The sequence below is a fragment of the Primulina eburnea genome, chromosome 11 (genome assembly GCF_022965805.1).
Source record: "Primulina eburnea isolate SZY01 chromosome 11, ASM2296580v1, whole genome shotgun sequence".
Taxonomy (NCBI): Eukaryota; Viridiplantae; Streptophyta; class Magnoliopsida; order Lamiales; family Gesneriaceae; genus Primulina; species Primulina eburnea.
In genome coordinates, this window is record NC_133111.1 from 32,316,898 (window position 1) to 32,338,546 (window position 21,649).

Genomic DNA, 21,649 nt, shown 5'->3' on the forward strand with positions numbered 1-21,649 from the left:
ATTAGTTAGTTGATAATTTAATAAACATATTATTTTGATTCAATTTGGGAATCATTTACTGATTTGGCCCCAAATGTTTTTTTTAAGGAAAATATGCTATTTAATTATATTTTTAGTTTTAGAAATAGAAAAGTTTTAGTTTTATAATATGTATTGATATCATATGATCAAATGTAAAGTTCACACACACACATACACAGCAAAAACGATGCATCGTATAAAAATGTGAATTCATTAAATAAATACTATTTACTTAAACATATGCAACATACAACCCACGTATTCTGCATTCACATCCAAATGAAACTGAACAAGATAATGATAGAGAAGGTACAGTCCCTATTATATCACAACCTTGCATCATATAGATCCATTGGTTCCGGATCACTCCGAGAAATGAATCAGATATAGCATCGAAATGATTTCGAATCCTCTGCTTCAAGTTCTATTCAAGTCTGTATTTCACACTTCAAATCTATAACAAGCAAAAAGCTAGATGCGACTTCATTAATAAGTGTCAAGTTGAAAACAATACATAGTGGAATACAAAGATCCAATACAAAGATCCTATCATCCAACGAGGTAGTATTGATGTTATCAGTACATTATACAAGCATGTTTTTTATGCAGACAGGAGATTTTGGCATATAACAACAAACGATTTTCTCTCATATATGAACCCAGGTTAGTGTTTGAAAAATGCCCTCTTTTTGCAGAAAAGGTTCGGAAAAATACCGAATGAATTTGAAATTCCCAGTCAAATTAGAACAGTTGGCAGAGAAGACTGGTTGATCCGTCACCATATGATCGAAGATCAGCAGGTTTAACCAGTGCTCTGCACAAGGGGCAAGTCCTCTCTCTTTCAAACCTGGAAACGCAAAATGCAAGCTTATTAGTTCATGATCATTTATGTGTATATTAGTAATCATATGAACTACAATGCTGTCCATTTCCTCATTTCTGTTACAAATACTGCATTCTATGCAATCAAAAAATTCCCATATCCGATGTGATATTCAACACGTGCAGTGCTACACTGAATGTTTGACATCATGATATCAGTGCAACTAAATCGTGTATTAAAATATGAACGTATCACAAATACACCTCACAAGTTAATACTCCGCCATGCCTAGTAAAAGTGATGGAAGGGATGGTGTAAAGTAACTATAATTTTACAGTTCCATGTGTCAAAAGACAAGTTGACAAACAATGATGCCCGCCATTAACCGTGTGTAAGGCAAGTAAATATAATAATTTTAAAAGGGGGTTATTTTAAAACAAGACTTTTCATATATATGTATTGAAGGGTAAATTATTCAGCTCTCTTGCTCAAACTCAAGGCCTCTGCCCTCCAATATCATGATACTAATGAAAGGTGTAGACGAAAAATCACAAAATGTTGAGTGGTATGACCACATCAAATATCACTATAAACTTTGTTCTTCAGAGGAAAAAACACATACAAAAAATGTAGTGTGTTGCGAGTGAGACAGAGTAGTGGAGAAAGAGAACTGCAAACAAGATTGCTGTGAATGGCCCATGCAGTTATTCCATTGTGAAAAAACATGTTTCCACTTTCAGATGTTCCATGAGTAAATCTATATTAATTATCAATTTCACCATTTTGGCCTGATGCAACTGAAGTTTTCAATGCAACAGAGCAAAACATTGAATTTTTCAGAGGGTGCTGATTTTGACAGAATCTGATTCAATGATGCCCGAGAAACAAACTCAAACTAGAATATACATATACGAAACCAACATCAATCAAGAAAATGGAACTTTCTATAGGATCATAAAAGATAATTTAGCATGAAACGAAAAATGACAACCAACCATTCCGAAACACAGTCTTCGCAGAAGATATGCTTGCAGCGCAACAAAATTGGGGCATGCATCTTCTCCTGGCATATAGCACACAAATCTCCAGCTGCATTAACCTAAATACAATAAATAAAATTTCCTTTAGGAGACATCATATTTCTTACCCACGGTAAACTTCTTAAGCAGATCAAGAGGCAATTGCACAAAGTAGGAACATAAATAAAACTTATAAAGTACAAAAACATATCACTTGTAACCTGAAAAAGAAAACATGAGGAAAAAATTGTCTCCTTGTTAACAGTGGGATACTGATGATTAGTTAGTAGCGGAGGAACAATAAAAGACGGTTGATCACATCAAGAAAACCTTGAAACAGTTTTGCCAAACTCAAAGAGGAACATAATGGAATGAAATATTAAGTTGTAGGACTGATTGAACTCAATAAAAAATACCACTATTTGCCTCGTGAAAGAATTAGTTGATTTTAGAACAATTCGGATGATCGAGGAAGATTGAAGTTACTATAAAGTTTTTTTTTCTAAAAAAAAGAGAACACTGAAAGTAACTCAGAAAGACTTGAGTTTTAGCAGAGTATGAAAGGTTCATCAACGACAATATCTTTGCCAAACGCTGAGCGAGGCACCAAAAGGGGCCTTGAAAAGTAAAAGTTCCCGTCCAGAGGTTATGACAAAAAGAAATTTGCATGTAAAAGTGCACAAATAAATGTATAACTTTGGAAGGTCAGAAGAAGCATCAAACCTGCTCTGATGTTGCATAACACCCATAATGAATTTCTTTTCTAGATAATGCTTTTATTGAAGTGAAGAATGACCGGACCTGAATGAAGAAAGAAATAAAGCGATTAGATAAGGTTGATTTTCAAGATTCAAGAACCAGATAGGTAAGACATCAAGTAACTTGTTAAATAACATACCTTCTCAACAATTGAAGTCAGCTTAAAAGTTAAATACAACCCTGTGATAAGTGATGAAAACAGACTCCCATAGACTTTGTTCAGGAAAAATCTATACCACACTGGGGTTGGTAATAATGCACGGTACAGCAGCAATGTGTACTCAACCAGCGTCAACATTTGTCCCTACACAACCAACATAGTATTTCAAGGATCATTGCCAGATTATTATATATAATATGACTGTAACTTGATAAATCATATTCTACTCCGTATTATATTCTCGGGTTTTGTTACCTGTCTACGAAAATTATGGCCTTTACCATTCTTGTAATACATCAACAGGATTAATTTCAAGACCATTGCTGCCTCACGCACCATTGTATCTGATAGCACCAAACAAAAAGAAGGTGATATAGACTTATAGGCATGAATGCAGATAAAACATTGTGGCCCTTATACGTGATTGAGATTACCCCACTCCACCCCACCATGCCCAGACAAAAGAAAGACGGGGGAGGTCACAATAAACAAAAAGTACAAAGACAGGAAAGATAATTACACATTAATATGTTTTGGTGCTTGTGCCAATATTAAACCAATATAAGGTCACATAGAGAAAAACTGAGGATTAACTTAAAGCACAGGAATGAGAGAAGTAAACCTTTAAAAGCCTCCTATCATGAGATAGGATAGTGAGGCAAATATACAGCATTACTTGGGGTATTTCCATTATGTCTGCTGTAACTAAATTCATGATACCATGATGACGGACATGATAATACAACAAGTTTATTGAGTCCCTGTAATGTCCTAGATTTGACGACAGTCCACTCCGTACCAACACAGATCTTTCAAATTTGCTTACATCTACGCTCACAAGCCCGTCGGGAAACTTCATGCAGCTCACTCATCCCATAATTGTTTCAAGTTACGCTTAACTTTGGAGTTCTTATGTGATTAACTCACTAAAAGAATATACACCTTGTTAATACGAGCAGTACCTATCAAATCTTTTTAAGTCATCATCACCTGTTCAGTCTTATACTTGCATAGTCTTGAATCTCTCTCATTTCGGTGTGAGATCGGTTCATTAATGTTTCCATCGCCTATGAAGCCTGTTAGGAGCCGCTCATTATCCGTGCAACCTCTTGGCATTGACGATCAATCTCCGCCCTCTTCGCTCCCGAGCATCACATGCCCACCAGCTTCCGCAGGTTCGTCCCAAACCACACCGTACTAGGAGAGATAACGCCCAGATTTGACAAATGTCCCCACCGTAGTACCGTACCAACACGGATCTTTCCTACGTACTTGTGTCATTACTCACACGAACCCTGAGAAACTTCCCAAGCATCACTCGTCCCATATTTGCTTCAAGTCAGGCACGCTTAGTTTTGGAATTTTTATGTGATTAGCTCCTGAAAAGAAGATGTACCTTGTTGACATTAGTAGTATAGTCAAATCTTTTAAAAAATCATCAAGTGTACAATCCCATATATACAAAGTCTTGAAATCTCTTTAATTCCTATATGGGATCGTTCCATTCATGTTTTTTAGGCTAGAAACCAGTCAGAAGCCGCTCGTTGTATATGCAACCTCTTGGCACTAGCGACCACTTTACAACCTCTTCGGCCCCCGACGTCACATGCCCGCTAGATTCCATTTGTTTCGTCCTCAAACCACACCTTACTAGGAGAGGTCAACTTTGATACCCCACTTGTAACGCCCCAAATTTGACCATTGTCCTCATTGTATCAACACTGATATTTTCAGCGTGCTTCTGTTCTCACTCACAGAGAAACTTCCCAAGAGGTCACCAATCCCAGAATTCCCAAAGTAAAGTACGCTAAACTTTGAATTTCTTATGTGAAAAGCTCTTCAAAAGAAGACGAACCTTGATAATATGAGTAGTGCATATCAAATCTTTTAAGCCTTCCTCAACTGTAAAGTCTTATACCTGCACAGTCTTGAAATCCCTCTAATTCCGGTGTAAGATCGGTTTATTCATGTTCCCTTCGCCTAAAAGCCGCTCATTGTCCGTGCAACCTCTTGAAACCGGCGATCACTCCACACACTCTTCGGCCCCGGGAGTCACGGTTGCCATGAATCATTACATAACTAAGGTTAAGTACTCAATCCCCAAGTAAAATGACCCAAAAAAAAAGCTAACGAGTGAAATGTGTCCAAGTGAATGTGTTGTTGGCCCACAAACATCAAAATAGAAAATTATTTCCAACAAATACAAAGTCACAAGGGTTCATTATTCATACCATTCACCAGAATAATAAATATTGCATGCCAGAAAGGTGGGATTGCCTTTGGAGGAATCATGAGTAATAGGGTAGAAAATGTCATCCATTCGATACCACCAATAGATTCCAAATATCTGAAGCGTGAAGAAAATGGAAAAGCCAACAAGGACAGATATTTTCCTTTCTCCCTGCAAATCCAGGGTTCCATAAGTTCCTCTTATAACATTGATATCATTTTTAGGAATAACAAAGCAAATAATTCAACCATGGCACAGGAAATTCACCTTCAGTGCTGTTTGCTTCCGAAGAATGTCATTAGACTTAACCAAGACAGCATAGATGTAGATAGTAACAAAAAAACCTGAAAGCAATACTCAACAGAGATAGAGTTCAGTTCCAAGAAACTTATGACAGACAGGACAATCGTTAACTAAAGAGGTCATCGTCATTAAAAGTGCACGAGGCAATAAAGTTCATCGTCGATGCCACAGCCTTAAACAAAACTGAACTCCTTAAACAAAACTGAACTTGTGAAATTTACCAAGTATAGTGGAATGCAACTACATCTTCCACAATTGCGTTCCTTTTTTACACTTCATGCAATCATATAAATAATCATCTACTTCTATAACACAATAGAAAAAGTTTACACTCGGAATGTGATTTCTAAAAAAATTGGAACCATCACATCACATTAATCACATGAGCAAAGAAATAAACTGACAATTTCATACGATAAGTTTTTCCCATTCTATACCTTGCAAGTGCTGCCGGATGAAAACCACCAACAAAAGCAGGGAAAACGGAAGAATCTGCTCAACCCACCTCGCCACCTGCTGTATCTCATATCTCGGATATGACGACGTTTCTCTGTTATTATCATCACTACTGCTCCCATTTCCATCCCCATTTACCTCATCAGCACCAAGCACAGACTCCTCCGCACCCAGTCCCACCACCCCATTAACATCATTTTCACCACCACCAAAAGCCCTAACCCTGTCTTGCTCCCCAAGTATCCGAATCGAAACCTCTCCATTACCAACGCCATTCCCACTGCCGTCGACACCAACATCGTCGTTAATCAACACAGAATTCCTAGGGCTTTGATTGCTGACACTGGGAATCGTATTACCATCCCGGGTTATAAATGGGTTGGCCTCAGAATACGCGTATTCAGGCCGAACCCTCAGGATACCGGAGTATTCAAGCAGAGATGAAATAGGGGACTGTAAGTACCGGAGAGAAGGGAACTGGAGGGCCCTTGAGCTCCCACCTCCATTGCTTGGCGACGAAGGCGCCGAATTCGAAGAGTCGGAATTTGATGCCTCCATCAAAAACCCACAAAAATTATCAAAACCCACTAATATTCACCTCAAAATCAAAAGTTTTTTCTTCTTAAAAATCAAAATCAAAGGTTTATAGACGAAAAAACCTCTTCTTTTACCCGGATGACGGATTCTTCGGTTACAGAAAACGGGAGGAATTGGTCCTTCCGAGAAGGGTCAGACGAAACAAATAAAATTGAAAGCAAATCGTCCTATATTATAATAATCACACAAGAGGGTGAGATTAACAAAACATAATCGCCAAAAAAATGGAGAATTCAATAATGGTGGTTAGAGTTTGAATAAAGAAAATGTGGGGAGAAAGAAGAGAAGGTGCAATGACAGGTTACTGCCAGACTTTATATTCAATCAGCAAAGTCGGAGTACACGCATTCCTTTTTCCACTGAGAATTATTATTTTATATGACAATTAATTTTAAAATTCCAAAATAATTTATGATCTTAATACTTAATTAGATGAAAAATTACTATGTTACATCTATATAATATTCAAATTAATTATCCGGATTAGGAAAGAATTTGTAAATAACAATATTATAGGTAAATGAGAAAATAATATATAGATATGTTGTTTATCAATCATATTTATTTTTTTTGTTTAATTTTATACTTCATGATATTCAACGAGTAGTAACATAAAAATGATAATCAATAATATATCAAAATATTATATATATAAATAAATATATATATATATATTAGTAAAAGATACACATGCATTACATATGCTGTTATTATTTTTAATTTGATCAAATAATATTAAATAATTAACACAAAATTATTTTCGATTTAAAAAAGAAGTTTTATTTTGATTTTTTTCTATTTAAAATATGGAGTGACTTGAAAAGGTTTTAAGTATGGTAAAAAAGGTAATTATGGAATAAAATATTTTGGTGTCTTCAAAAATAGTTATTCTAAAGCCCTCACAGTTAATATAATAGTTTATAAAATATGGAGTGACTTGAAAATGTTTTAAGTATGGTAAGAAGGATAATTATCAAATTAAAGTGTCTTCAAAAGTAGTTATTCTAAGGCACTCACACTTAATATAATAGTATATATATATATATATATATATATATATATATATATATATATATATAAGTGTGTGTGTGTGTGTGTGTGTGTGTGTGTGAATGGAACTAAAAAGTTAATAGAAAGGTTAGAAAATAAGGTATTAGAGATAATATTAATTAAGTAAAAAGTACAAATGCTCGTGCTCATGAGTGAATAAAAACGCTTGGCACATATTTGTGCATGTATAATTTTGTTATTAAATATTTTTCATGTAAATAGTTTATATATACATAATATGAATGTTATTATTTTAAATTTATCTTTCAAATTATTGAACTTGAACTTAAACTCTCATATTTAGAGTAACTAACTTTTAATTTTATTATTTGTTTTAATAATTATATATATCAATAAAGTGTAAAAAATTTAATGCAAGTCACCTGTAGTTTAGTGGATAAAGTCTTTGTTTATTAAGTTACAAGTTATATCAGGTCAATTTTTACTTAGTTCTTTTTTTCATTATTTTTTTATTTATTTTTTAATTATATATCAAAATTATAGTGTGATCTCTCACTAATTTTTATAATTATATTTTGATCTTCATTTAAATATAATCTAAATGAATTATAAAAAATATTGTACTGCTTGCGTTAGTGCATTAGTTTTATGATAAGATTTAGGGTTAGGGAGACACTTTTTAATCATAGTTCTATTAATTGATTATAATAATTATTTAAGTATAACAAATTAAATATTTAGTTCAGCACACCGCATAAATGACAGCCAAAATTCGAGATAGAATGAAAACTGCTCAAATGCGACAAAAGAGCTACGCAGACCAAAGAAGACGAGATCTCGAGTTTGCAATATGTGATCATATATTTGTAAAAATAGCACCAATGAAGGGTGTTATGAGATTTGAAAGGAAAACTTAGTCCAAGATTCATTGGACCATTTGAGATACTTGAAAAAGTGGGAGCATTGGCATACCGAGTGGCATTGCCACCTAATCTCACATGAGTTCATAATTTCTTCCACATATCGATGTTCCGCAAGTACATGTGAAATCCTTCACATGTGTTGAACTTTGAACCACTACAACTTACACCAAACCTGTCGTATGAGGAAAAACCTACTCAAATCTTGGGTAGACAAGAAAGAAAGTTGCGAAACAAGGTGATAAAGATAGTCAAAGTCAAATGGCTAAATCACTCGGAGGAAGAAGCCACGTGAGAGACGGATTCAGAGATAAAGAGTCGTTATCCCGAATTATTCGGTACGTATTAATTTCGAGGACGAAATTTTATTTAAGAGAGGGATGATTTGTAACATCCAAAAAGCCAACCCACGTAAACCGCATGCATGTAAAGATTTAAATTGCATATTTATTTTACTTAATTGATTTTAAATACTTAATTGATATATTTCACATGCTTAAATGTTTAAAGTGTGTGATTTCATGAAATTGAAGGATTTAACCTGAATATTCGGTAATAAACTGGGGAAAGGAGATCGGGGACGACCAAGACAAAATAAATATTTTTCAGTAAATATTTTCAAGGCTTATTAATATGATTAAATTTTTTTCAAAAATGATAGATTTCAAATTATTTTACGAGACGAGATCGATTTTATCCGGGAAGCCGATTTTGGGCAAATGAGGGACTTTTAAAATATCAAATGCATTATTTTTGAAAAATAATTTTTATAAACTTTAATTTTTCAATTAAATAGGGATTATTGGGCTTAATTTACTTATGATGAGTAGGCCTAATTGCTCCTAAACTTGAAACCCAAAACCTAAGCCCATTATCATGCAAATTAAAATCTATAAAACTAAAACCTAGGCTTCCAAACCCCCCATACCAACTAAAATGTTCACACACATCACACACTTATTTTCAAAAAATTGAGAGGAGAAAACAAAGAGTCTTCGTCGTCCGTTCGTTCTTCCTCGCAATGCCAACGATCGTATTTTTAAGCGTTCTAAAACGAATGGCACGCTTCTAAACTCTCTTGACGCATCATTCAATCCATAATATGTGTGTTTTGTTTATTTTTCATGAAAAATATTGGAGTTCAAGTTGCTTATTATTTTTAAAGTTTTGAAAGTTTTACATATATATGAACATAATATGATTTCCAACGTTTATGCTGCCAACATAGGATGTTTAATGAGTGGAACATGGACACATTAAGGTGGGAACGAGGGCTGGACTCGAGCTGGAAGGGTTGTGCACGAGGGAGGCTAGAATCCTAGGGTTTCTTTAAAGTGAGAAGGCCCGGCTTGGTCCATGGCTGCGTGCGGCTGGGCCAGGGCTTGGGAAGAGGCCGTTCTGGTTGCAGTTCGGTGCTAGGAAGATTCCTAGCATGGCTAGGACTATTGTACAGCCGGTAGGGGAAGAGCCCACGTGTGCAAGGACTCTTCCCATGCACACGTAGGGGCGGCTTCTGAAGGAGGGTGCGTGGCTGGGGTGGCGGGGGTCTAAGTTGGTACAGTAGGGTCTATGGAGGATGGTCAAGGGTCGGGTCAGGGGCTGGTGCATGCTAGCTCGACCAAAGCATGAGGGAACTCGCGTGGTTTAGTGCATGCGCAAAGGACTGGTCTCGTGGCTAAAGGTTGGTGCACTGGTTTAGGATAGGACAGAGAGGGTCCAGGAGGCTTGAGTGTGGGTCTGGTCCATGATGGTCCGGGGCTGGCTCGATGAAATCGAGTCGTGGCTCAAGGGAGTTAGTCGAGGGTTCGAGTATAGGGTATAGGAAGGAAGGTCTTGAACCATGGTTAACGGGGGTCGATTAATGGTTCACGAGGGTAATTTAGGTATGAGAAGTTCATAATAAAAGTTTGGGATTAAAATATTAAATTTGAATTAAATCGGGAGTTAAACGCTTCACGAATTAGTAAATAGGAAATTAAATCGAAAGTCTCGAATTTAAGCTAAATAAAAATATTAAAAAATTATACTTATGATTAAATAATTAATTGGGATGGTCTAGAGTCAATGAAACTATGAAAAAGTCAAAATCGAGAAATTTTACGTCTAGGGATAAAACGGTCATTTTACACCATGGTAGTACGAAAAGGGTTGGCAACGTCCGAAGGCTCATAACGCATGATAAAGGATATATTATGATGATTTTGATGAAAATATGATATTTCATAATTTATGGTAAAGCTATGCAATTTTTTACTATAAAAATGCTATTTTTGAAAAGTCGTGATATTTTATGTTTTAAAAAGGAAAAGAAAAAATATTTTGAAAGATGTGAATTGACTGTGATAAAGATTATATATGATTTTTGGAAATATTGTGAGGAAGAAGGCTCTAGAGGGAGCCCGTTCACCGGAAAAAGCCTAAGAGGGAGCCCAATGATCGTATTTTTATTTTTACGTCGGTGCCTAGTGTTTGTCCCCGTGCGCAATGATGAGCTAAGACTGATCATTCAAGCAGAGGATAAAAAGCTAGTCACTTTCAAGGATCAAACTTCACCCAAAATGATAAATGATTGAAAGCTTTACGATTTACGATTTATTTATGCTTAAAAATATTTTGAATAAAAATATGATTTTAATGCATGTGCTTATATATATATAATTTGTTACTCTTGTTTAGAACGTGCTGAGTCAACTAGGTTTGAATGATGCTGGTGATTATGTTATTGAGGGAGGTGCTGACGCTTGAGTGGATCAAGACAGACAGTGACATTTATTTCCGCCTTAGCTTGATAGTAAAATTTTAAAAGATTTTCAATGATTTAATTTGAAGTAGAATGATCATGTTAAATGTAGGAGATGAATTTTGGTAATTGACGATTTAGATATTTTAAATGTTAATTTTAATTTATGAAAATGTTAAATGATTTTAATTATTAATTTTCGAAATAATTTTTATAAAAAAAATTAATAGAATTTTAAAGTGAAAAGGTAACCGATGTTTCATAATTTTTAAGAATTTTTCACGTAAATATTGGTGTTCAATTTTATAATTTATTTTCTTATTATTATCTTAAGATGCTGAATGCACCTGAGACCAACCATGTGCAACTTCCCCGGAGGGTCACTCTCTGGTTTCCATGGGCAGCAAAATGGACTTCCAAACAAGACATAAGGACAGAGGCGGAGGTCTGATTAGGAAAAAAAACAGGATTAGTCCAGAAACTGATTCAATTCATCCTCCATTGACACTAAAGTAGCAAATCTAAGTTTGCCGATAGTCCAAAATGATAATTATTCTTTTCTTTGGACAAAACAAGTACAAAGATAGACATTTTAATTTTTCCCCCAATGTCAAATATATGAGAGATCCACCAAAGAAAATGGCGACATCAGAGCCCTATCGTATGTATATGACAAGTCCATGACATCACAACACTCCCTACAGATTGTCATGACCGGTGTTCTAAGAAGATCAAAAGCCCGAGATTGAGATTTCAATCGCTCTATTTCCCGGAAAGTTTAGATTTTTCTTCTCTTCAAAATTTGCATTAGAAACAAAATAGAAGAATCGAACAAGAAAGAATACACAAACATACTAGGGGGTTGAAGCTGATGACTCAATTAATCGAAACAGCCATGAAAAATGGCGAATGTGTTTATGATATGGTAATTGGCTAATTCAACTTCTCGATAATAATGGCCATTTTACAATATATTATGTTGTATAAATATTCGATTAAGAAGGATTATTTCGATTGCTATGGAAACACGTGGTTATGACCCATTTGTTGTCAAATAAACATACTACACTTCCAAATAGAGATGTAGAAAAGGTCAAGCACGTCAGGCTGATCGTCCTGCTACATAAAATAAGTAAATTGGATTAATGATATCTCCATCCGGTAAAATACAAATAACATATCCTAACCCGCTCAATTCAACATAAAATTAACTGCATCCACTGGACCGACTAGGCCCATCCAATAAATAGACGAGTTGAGTTGATAATACGGACAGTACATGCAAGAAAACTTGTATCTAATGAGCGCACTTACCCTTTCATGTGTTTAACACTTTAAAAATCTCAATTAAATTGCTAGATATCGATAAAAAGACAAATTAGATGGGTAACAATTCAAGCTCTGTTGTTTTTTCAAAACTTGATAATTTTATTACCACATCCAACGGCAAAATATAATCAAACTAAGTTGCATTAAGTACTTATTATTATTATAATTATAACAAACTTGCATGTCTCACGAAATGCAAGACATTGGTAGATCAACCTCTCCAGTTATCCTTTCGCTGTCTTATTTCTCGAAGGGCTTCAACTGGTGACGTGCACCCAACTTTTCCCTGCACAACCAAGTTTTTCATGAAAAATATGCCTAGTTAAAAGTTGAAAGATGCAAAACTAATTGGATGCAAAAATAATAGACTATCACACACAAGCCAGTCGGCGACGGATGCAGATGTTTCTAATAAGGGGAAACTAATGCTCGAAAAAATTACAATATTTTTCTACATGTATAGGGGTGGGAATGGGGATCCATTGATACTGGCGGTAGGTCACTACCTGAACCTCGGGTAGGTCAACACGCATGAAGGGATTTGTCTCGAGTTCTTCTTTGATGCTTGAGGGAATGGTCGGGAGGCCCTCTTTTCTCTTCTGCACAGCCCATGTTAATTTTTGGGACGTCTTTGCGTTTTCTGGTTCTATCGTCAAAGCAAATTGCAAGTTCTTCACGGTATACTGTGGGCATTTAAAATAAAAAAAAAATTAAAAAAACAGGAGTTATCATGTCAACAAAAAACATAACGTTGGTTCAAGTTCTGTTGAATTACTCCGTCCCAAATTTTGACATTAGAAATCAGAAAAAAAAGAAATCTGGTGGAGCATGATCATGATTAAGCATGCATAGGAGTTTCTACTTTCGGTTGAGTCTCAAGAAGCTAAACATTGGAAACTTCTTCACAACATTTCTCACCTCATGGCCACAATAGACTTGAGTTGGATTTGGCAAAGAACCGAGGGTAACACATAGTGATTGATACATCTGCTCAGCAGTGCCTTCAAAAAACTTCCCACAGCCAGCTATGAACTGTAGATTCATAACAACGAGCAGGATGAGAATTATATTTGATTTCTCACAAATCCGACACATACAGCAAATAAGTTTGCTCAAGCCAATGGGATAACAAGGTAACACTTATTAGTATTCAATATTGTTAAATGTTGGTTCTGTTTCTGGTAAATTTAATCCCTATGGGCCAGAAGAGGAAAACATCGAAGGAGTTAAATGCGCTTCAGATATCTTTGTATTTTATTTGGTTCAGTAGGTTATCAGCTTAGTTGATAGGCAACATAAATACATGCTGGAAAGCCAAGAAGTGTACAGTTTTAAAACTCTTCTCATATAGTGGAAATTGCTTTGCTGTGTGGCTGCCGTGGATGTAGGTTTCACAACCGAACCACGTAAAATCTTTGTCGAATTTTCATCGTTTTCTAATTGTGATTCATACTGCTTACATGTGTAATTAATCTTTGATGTTCAATTCTGGGAGAATAGCAGAGTGAATTTGATTTGCTGAGAAAGTGGGCGAAGTGTATTCTTGAGCGACAATTTCCCAACAAGTGGTATCAAGAGAACAGGTTCAATCAAGAATGGCTACTACAAAGTTTGATCTTGAGAAGTTTAAGGGCACTAATGATTTCAGTCTATGGATAATCAAAATGAAAGCGCTTCTGGTACATAGTGGCATGTCGGCTGCCATTAATGAAGAATCCTTTAGTGCCTTGGCAGACACGAAGAAGGCTAAGGATATTGATTCGGAGGCACATAGTACAATCCTCTTGAGTTTGGGCGAGGAGGTGCCCTGAGAAGTCGCCAAAGAACAGACGGCACTCAAACTGTGGAGTAAAATTGAGAGTATCTCAAGAAATCACTGGCAAATAGTCTGTATTTGAAGAAATCATTGTACTCAATTCACAAGGAAGAAGAGAAAGATCCAAGGAAGCATATGGATGACATCAACAAGATCATTCTGGATCTCAAGAACATCAAGATTGAAGAAGAGGACTACACGATTCTCATATTAAGTTCTCTGCCAAAATCATATGAGCACTTCGTTGATACAATGCTATATGGGAAAGAAACACTGACCATTGCGGAAGTAAAGCCAGCACATAATTCAAAAAAATTGCAAAGGAAGTATGAGACTAAGGAGGAACCCCATGGTGAGGGGTCGATGGCTAGAGGAAGATCTATGAAAAGAGAATCAAGAAATTATAGGAGAAGGTCACACGTTCGAAGACTCGAAGTAAATGTAAATGTTTCATTTGCCACAAAGAAGGGCATTTCAAGAAGGATTCCTGGAAAGAAAATGGAAGAATCAAGAAAATTTCAAACAAGGTGGAGATGCAGCTACTGTAAGTGATGGCTATGAATCGTCAGAAGTATTATTAGCAGCAGTTTCAGAACCAAATGAAAATCGGATAATGGACTCGGGTTGTTCCTTCCATGTGTGCCCAATTCATGAATGGTTTCATGACTTTGTAGAAGATGAAACTGAATATGTACTCTTAGGAAATAATCAAGAGAGCAAAGTAATGGGGAAGCATTGGGTTGAGGCTAACAGATGGATTCAAAAGAACAATATCTGATGTCAGATTTGTTCCAGACCTAAAAAGAAATCTCATCTCTGTTGGGATGCTGGACTCAAATGGTTTCAATGTCAAGATTGAGGAAGGGACAATGAGGGTGCAGAAAGGGTCACTCGCTGTAATGAAGGAGTTCAAAAGATATGGTACATTCTGGAAGCAAAGGCAATTGTTGGTTCAATGGATGCAACAGCTGGGAAACTGGACAAAACTCATTTGTGGCATTTATGCTTGGGGTATTATTAGTGAGAAAGGTCTCACTGAATTGGCAAAACATTATCTACTAGGCGGAGATAAGATTCAAGAGCTTGGTTTTTGTGAAGATTGCATACTTGGAAAAAGTTGTGCGGTGAAGTTTAAATTATCACATACTAGAAGCAAGGGCATTCTTGATTGCATTCATTCTGACCTTTGGGATCCTTCAAGTGTTATGTCACAAGGAGCATCTAGGTACTTCATTACTATAACTGATTATTACTCCAGAAAACTTTGGGTTACCGTGTTAAAATCCAAGGATCAAGCATTCCAAAGTTTAAAGGAATGGAACGTAATGATTGAAAATCAGACAGAACGCAAGGTAAAGAAGCTAACGACAGATAAGGGGCTCGAGTATTGTAATGATCATTTCAATAAATATTGCAAGGATGAAGGAGTGGCAAGGCTTTAAATTTTGCCAGAACCCCACAACAAAATTGACTCGCTGAAAGGATGAATCGCACCATACTTGAACGTGTGAGAAACATGTTGTCGAAGGCTAGACTGTGTCGATTTTTTTAGCTGAGGTTATTAAGACAGCCTGTTATCTGATTAACCGATGTCCATCAACTGCCATCGACTTCAAGACACCTCAGGAGATGTGGAGCGGTTACCCCTCTGACTATACAAATTTGAGAATATTGGGTGTTCAACACACACACATAAGGCAAGACAAGCTGCAACCTAGAGCAAAAAAATGCATCTCTCTAGGATATCCGGAGGGTGTTAAGGGATATAGTTTGTGGTGTGTTGAAATAGGGAATGAGAAATGCATAATAAGTAGAGATGTGGTCTTTAATGAGAATGAATTTCCATTTAATACACAAGCAACACCTAAGGATCATATGCAAAACAAGATAGTAATTTGCAGTTACAAAATGGATGCTGGTATTGGATCTAAACTTAGCAACTCTCAAGAGGTGTCAAGGTCAACAGGACAAGATCATTTACCTCAAGACTACAATGACTATCGGTTGAAAAGGGAAAGACAAAAGAGAATCTAAAAACCACCTACATGGTTCGGGTATGCAGATTTGACAGCATATGCACTTACTGTTGCCAATGATGTTGATGAGGTGAAGCCTATTAATTTTTAAGAAGCCATAAGTTGCAAAGAAAGTTCCAGATGGGTTAAAGCCATGGGGAGGAAATGACCTCTTTGATGAAAAATCAGACTTGGATTATAGTTGACAAGCCAATAAACCAGAAATTGGTGGGTTGTCAGTGGCTCTACAAGAAAAAATAAGTAATTCCAGGTGTTGAAGGAGCTCAATACAAGGCTAGATCGGTAGCAAAGGGATTTACACATAGGGAAGACTAGGGCTGCAAACGAACCGAACATGTTCGCGAGTTTTTCGAACCGGCTCGATAAATATTCGATTCGTATTCGAACTTATCGAATTTGAGCTGAACTCGAACATGTTCGAACTTTTTTTCGAGCCGAACTCGAGCCCAAATTATTTTGTTCGATAGTTCGCGAGCCTTAATATTTTATTAATATAATATAATTATATATATATATATATACATTTCGAATATTTCGAGCATTTCGAGCTTTCAAACCTTAATATCCGAGCAATAATTCGAATAGTTCACGAATATATTCGAATATTTCGAGCCGAACTCGAACTCGAACTTCATTTCGAGCCGAGCTCGAGCCCAAATATTTGAAATTATCGAACTTCGAATCGAGCTCGAACTCGAATATACCTATTTCGAGCCGAATTCGAGCCTGACTTTTTTACTATTATTCGGCTCGATTCGGTTCATTTGCACCCCTAGGGAAGACGTAGATTACAACGAAATCTTCACAAACGTAGACAAGCAAACATCAATCAGAGCTTTGCTTGCCATGTATACTCAATTAGACATGGAATTGGCTCAAATGGACGTTAAGACGGTGTTCTTACACGGGGAACTTCAAGAGACCATCTACATGAGGCAACTAGACGGTTTTGAACAAGGAGATCCACATCAAGTTTGTCTACTAAAAGATCAATCTATGGTTTAAAGCAATCACCAAGACAATGGTATTTAAGGTTCGATCACTTCATGGAAAAGATTGGTTATAAGAAATCCAAGTTTGACAGTTGTGTGTATTTTAAAAGGAGAAATGAGAGTTGCCAAGTGTACTTAATGCTATATGTAGATGACATGTTGTTGGCAAGCTTGAACTTTATGGGCTCAAGGAAAGATTGAAAGCAGAATTTGAAATGAAGGATTTGAGCGCGGCGAGTAATATCTCGGGCATAGACATAATCCGAGACATAAGTAAGCGGAGATTATGGATTTCACAGGAAGCCTACATCAACAAAATCATAAATAAGTTAGAAATGCAGAAAGCCAAACCAGTAACCTTAATGGCACAACATTTCAAACTCTCCACTTCACAGTCACCTCAAGATGATGATGAAGTTGAATACGTGAAGAGAGTCTCATATGCTAATGCAGTGGGAATTATTATGTATTGTATGGTCTGCACAAGGCCAGATTTATCCTACGCTATGAGCATTACAAGCAGGTTCATGTCAAACCCAGGAAAGGAACATTGGAATAAACTAAAATGGGTGCTGAGATAGTTAAGTGGAACTAAGAAAAGGTGCTTGAACTATACTGCAGAAAGACATCTTAAAAGTTGTAAAAAGATATGTTGATTCAGATTACAGGCTATTTAGACACAAGAAAATCCTTCTCTGGTTATATCTCTACAGCTTTCGGTGGAACCATAAGCTGAAAAGCTAGCCCACAAAAGGTGGTAGCCTTGTCTACGACGGAAGCCGGATACATTGCGGCAACTGAGGCTATAAAGAAGGGCATGTGGTTGCAAGGTTTCATCAACGAAATGAGTATTAGCAAAGAAGATGTGACGGTGTATTGTGACAGTCAAAGCGCGATACACTTAACAAAAAATCCCATGTATCATGAGAGGTCAAAGCACATTGATATTCAGCTGCATTTCATTCATGATGTAATTGCAAATGGGGTGATCAAAGATGAGAAAATTGCTTCAGAAGACAACCCAGCAGATACTCTAACCAAGTGCCTACTCTAGACTTAGTGAAGATGACAACACCTTAGACATAAGGCCTGGTGCAGCCAACAGCACATCAAACAATGGCAGATACATCACCAAGGTGGAGAATTGTTAAAAGTTTGGTCTGTTTCTGGTAAATTCAATCGCTATGGGCAAGAAGAGGAAAACATTGAAGGAGTTAAATGTGCTTCAGATATCTTGGGCTTTTGTATTTTATTTGGTTAAGTTAGTTATCAGCTTAGTTGAAAGGCAATACAAATACATGGTGGAAAAGACAAGAAGTGTACAGTTTTAAAACTCCTCATATAGTGGAAATTGCTTTGTTGTGTGGCTGTTGTGGATGTAAGTTTCACAACCGAACCATGTAAAATCTGTGTGTTAATTTGTCATTCACTTTCTAATGTTGATTCATACTGCTTACATGTGTGATTAATCGTTGATGTTCAATTCTGGGAGAATAGCAGAGTGAATTTGATTTGCTGAGAAAGTGTTCCGAGTGTATTCTTGAGCGACAATTTCCCAACAAATATAATGGTTCCGGACCGATCTCACTAAGCCATCAATGCGAAATCATATAATGGTTATAATATCTTGCCACTAATCACATAAAATCTAAATTTCTAGTTTCCAACAGGTACATAATTCACAAAAAAAATGTGAAATTTATAGCAACAGGCCGAAAAATGAAAATTTCCGGCTCACCAATGTGTCTCCAGTAAAGACAGCAGGATCCTCTCCCTCTTTGCCCGTGACGAAGTAACTTATATGACCCTTTGTATGGCTGAAATCCAAACAAAGAAACACAATGGCTAAAGGGATCCACAGTCACAATGATAAGATAAGGATTAGCATTAGTGGAAACACAGCGCCATTACATAGTCTGTCAAAGCAATAAATAAAGAACATAATAAAGAGAGCACTTTCAGTAACAAGTTTCCATTGTAAGAAGAAGTCACATGGAAATAAATCATTTAACAGTAATATCAGAATGAATACATATTTAATGTAGTCCTGGTATGAATAGGACAAAACTAAGTTGCAAGATAAGTAACCAATTGAAAGTATGTGGTAATGTAATGAATGCTTCTCAATCAATGCATAACCGAACAGTACCATAAATTTCAAAATGTCGAAGGAACCACCATTAAAGTTCAGTAAAGTACGGATCAGTAAAGAAAGCTAAGCAAAAATTACCATGGAGTATGAAGAGACAATATATTGATATCAGCCCCAAGGGATAATTTATCGCCATTTTCAACTTTGTGAGTACACCCTTGTACATTATCAACAGAGCCACCATATATCTTAATATCAGGCACCAACTGCTTTATCTTGTCGTTGCCACCAGCATGATCCCTGTCAAATGCAATAAGTTTCTGTCAGCATATACACATGCATGAAACTAAGTATCAACTGGTAGGAGAAATTCAGCCTAATTCAAAAACTCTAATTTCACACATCAACAAATTATGGTCTGTAGATTCGGTACAAAATAAAATAAAATACCCAAAATACTGAGGTTCTCTACAGTGCCTTTCACCACACAAACGTGTTCCACCTTCAACGACTCAACTAAAAATTGAACTTTTAAAATGACACTTGCCTCGAGCTAATTTAAAAATACAGTATTAAGTGAAATTTTAGCCAATGTCAGCAAGGTGCAGATCAGCACGATAAGACATCTCTCGAATGGAGAAACTCACAAGATTTTTATGTAAGTTTGGCACTCCAGCGGCCAATCAGACAAAAACACAAACATATCGCCTACAAAATATGAACCGAGTACGGGAAAAACAACCGCACAAACAAACAATAGCTTCAAAAAACAGAAGAAAATAACACAACCAGTGGTGATGGGTAGTGAGGACGAGCTTAAGGTCAACCCCATTTTCTTGAGCAACACTAAGAATCTTGTGAGGCTCCACCGGGTCCACTACGGCCGCTTGTTTAGTATTCTCCTCGATAATCCTGCAACCCAAAACAACAAAATTAAAAGTGACACCAATTAAATTTCCAAATCAACAGTTGATACAATTTCCCTTCGGCCAAAAAAATGAAAATGGGTTTTCTCTAATTCACGTGAGCGAAGCTAATACAGGTAGGAGTAGTTGTCCTCCAAGCAGGGGATGGGAAGAATCTTCATGCTTGATCGGTGAAATTCAGGGAGAAGAGAAGCTGTAACCGACTTCAACTTGTGTGGAAGGTACTGGCGAATCGCTCATTTTATTTTATTTTATTTTATATATATACACACAAATTCTATATTTTCTCTCTAATTTTGTTTTTATATTTTTGACAAAAACGTAGGTGAGACGGTCTCATATGTCGTATTTGTGAGACGAATCTCTTACTTGGGTCACCTCTAAAAAATTTTATTTTTTATGCTAAGAGTATTACTTTCTATTGTAAATATGATTAAGATTGACTCGTATCAAAAATTATGATCGGTGAGACGGCCTTACTCTATATTATTTTATCCTCTACCTCATAGTCATGAAAAATTTCATGCTCCATTATATTTATTATCTATTATTATCCATTAGCGATGATGTATCATATTAATTACTTTTTGGTAATTTTAAAAAAAAATTAACTCAATTTTTTTTAAAAAATAAAAATAAAAACTTTATAAGCATGCAATACATGCTCTCGAGTGTTAGTATTTTATAAGGGTCGAATGTCTTAATTGACACACCAGAAATGGTCTTCCAATTATATTTTTTCATTGCCCCATCATTTTATTGCTTCAGTTATTTTAACTTTTTGGTAAACTTCACCATCAAATCAATCAGTCTTTCGTCCAGCTTTTTCTCAGCTTCTTATCCACCCACGACTCATATTTTCTTCACCAGTCCCATCATGTTTATTCTGTCTCATCGATTTTGTTTGTTTAAAAATTCGTTTAAATCTAGTATGATACAAAACATCATTGCTGGATTATATAAGGTATTTTTCTGTATGGGGGTTTACACATGAATGGCGCCAGATAATGGAGATGGAGGCAAAAAATATTAGAAGCCCAAAAACAAATATTATGAGAGAAAGTAAAATAAATATAATTAATTTTAGACATCTAATAAATGAAATAAAAAAATTGAGAGACGATCACCCACCCGCCCATAGCCCCGTCATCGGGTTCACATGATCCAACTGTTAACAAAAATATTTTAGGGTCAACAAGTACAATGGCCAATATGAAAAGAAGAAAACAAGCACTTGAAAACAAGGAATGAGAGTATCCGAAGATGACATTTTAAACAAATTCTATTTCTTTTTGGGCGAACTTGCAATAACTGTTGTTTTCAAACTTAACTTTCTCCTCACTCTCTGTCCCTTCAAATCTTTGTTTGAGCTCCTCAAATTTTAAAATTTCCAAAAGTATCATCAATTTTCATAATTAT

General features: G+C 36.0%; 2 protein-coding genes across 2 annotated transcripts; both read right to left on the minus strand.

Moving 5' to 3' along the window:
- Window positions 1–213: 213 nt before the first annotated feature.
- On the minus strand, window positions 214–6,697 carry LOC140805103 (uncharacterized). The gene is given in 9 exon segments (XM_073161293.1): window positions 214–868; window positions 1,840–1,943; window positions 2,587–2,664; window positions 2,762–2,926; window positions 3,038–3,126; window positions 5,014–5,080; window positions 5,082–5,183; window positions 5,280–5,356; window positions 5,753–6,697. Coding segments are annotated over 9 exon segments (1,365 nt in total). The 5' UTR covers window positions 6,330–6,697; the 3' UTR covers window positions 214–762.
- A 5,746-nt stretch (window positions 6,698–12,443) lies between these two features.
- Window positions 12,444–20,503, minus strand: LOC140805176 (hydroxyacylglutathione hydrolase cytoplasmic). The gene is made up of 7 exons (XM_073161405.1): window positions 20,345–20,503; window positions 20,094–20,216; window positions 19,443–19,604; window positions 18,951–19,029; window positions 13,287–13,400; window positions 12,875–13,051; window positions 12,444–12,654 (listed from the first exon to the last, which is right to left on the minus strand). The coding sequence occupies exons 1-7, from the start codon at window positions 20,389–20,391 to the stop codon at window positions 12,580–12,582; spliced, it is 777 nt and encodes a 258-aa protein (XP_073017506.1). The 5' UTR covers window positions 20,392–20,503; the 3' UTR covers window positions 12,444–12,579.
- Between the last annotated feature and the right edge of the window lie 1,146 nt (window positions 20,504–21,649).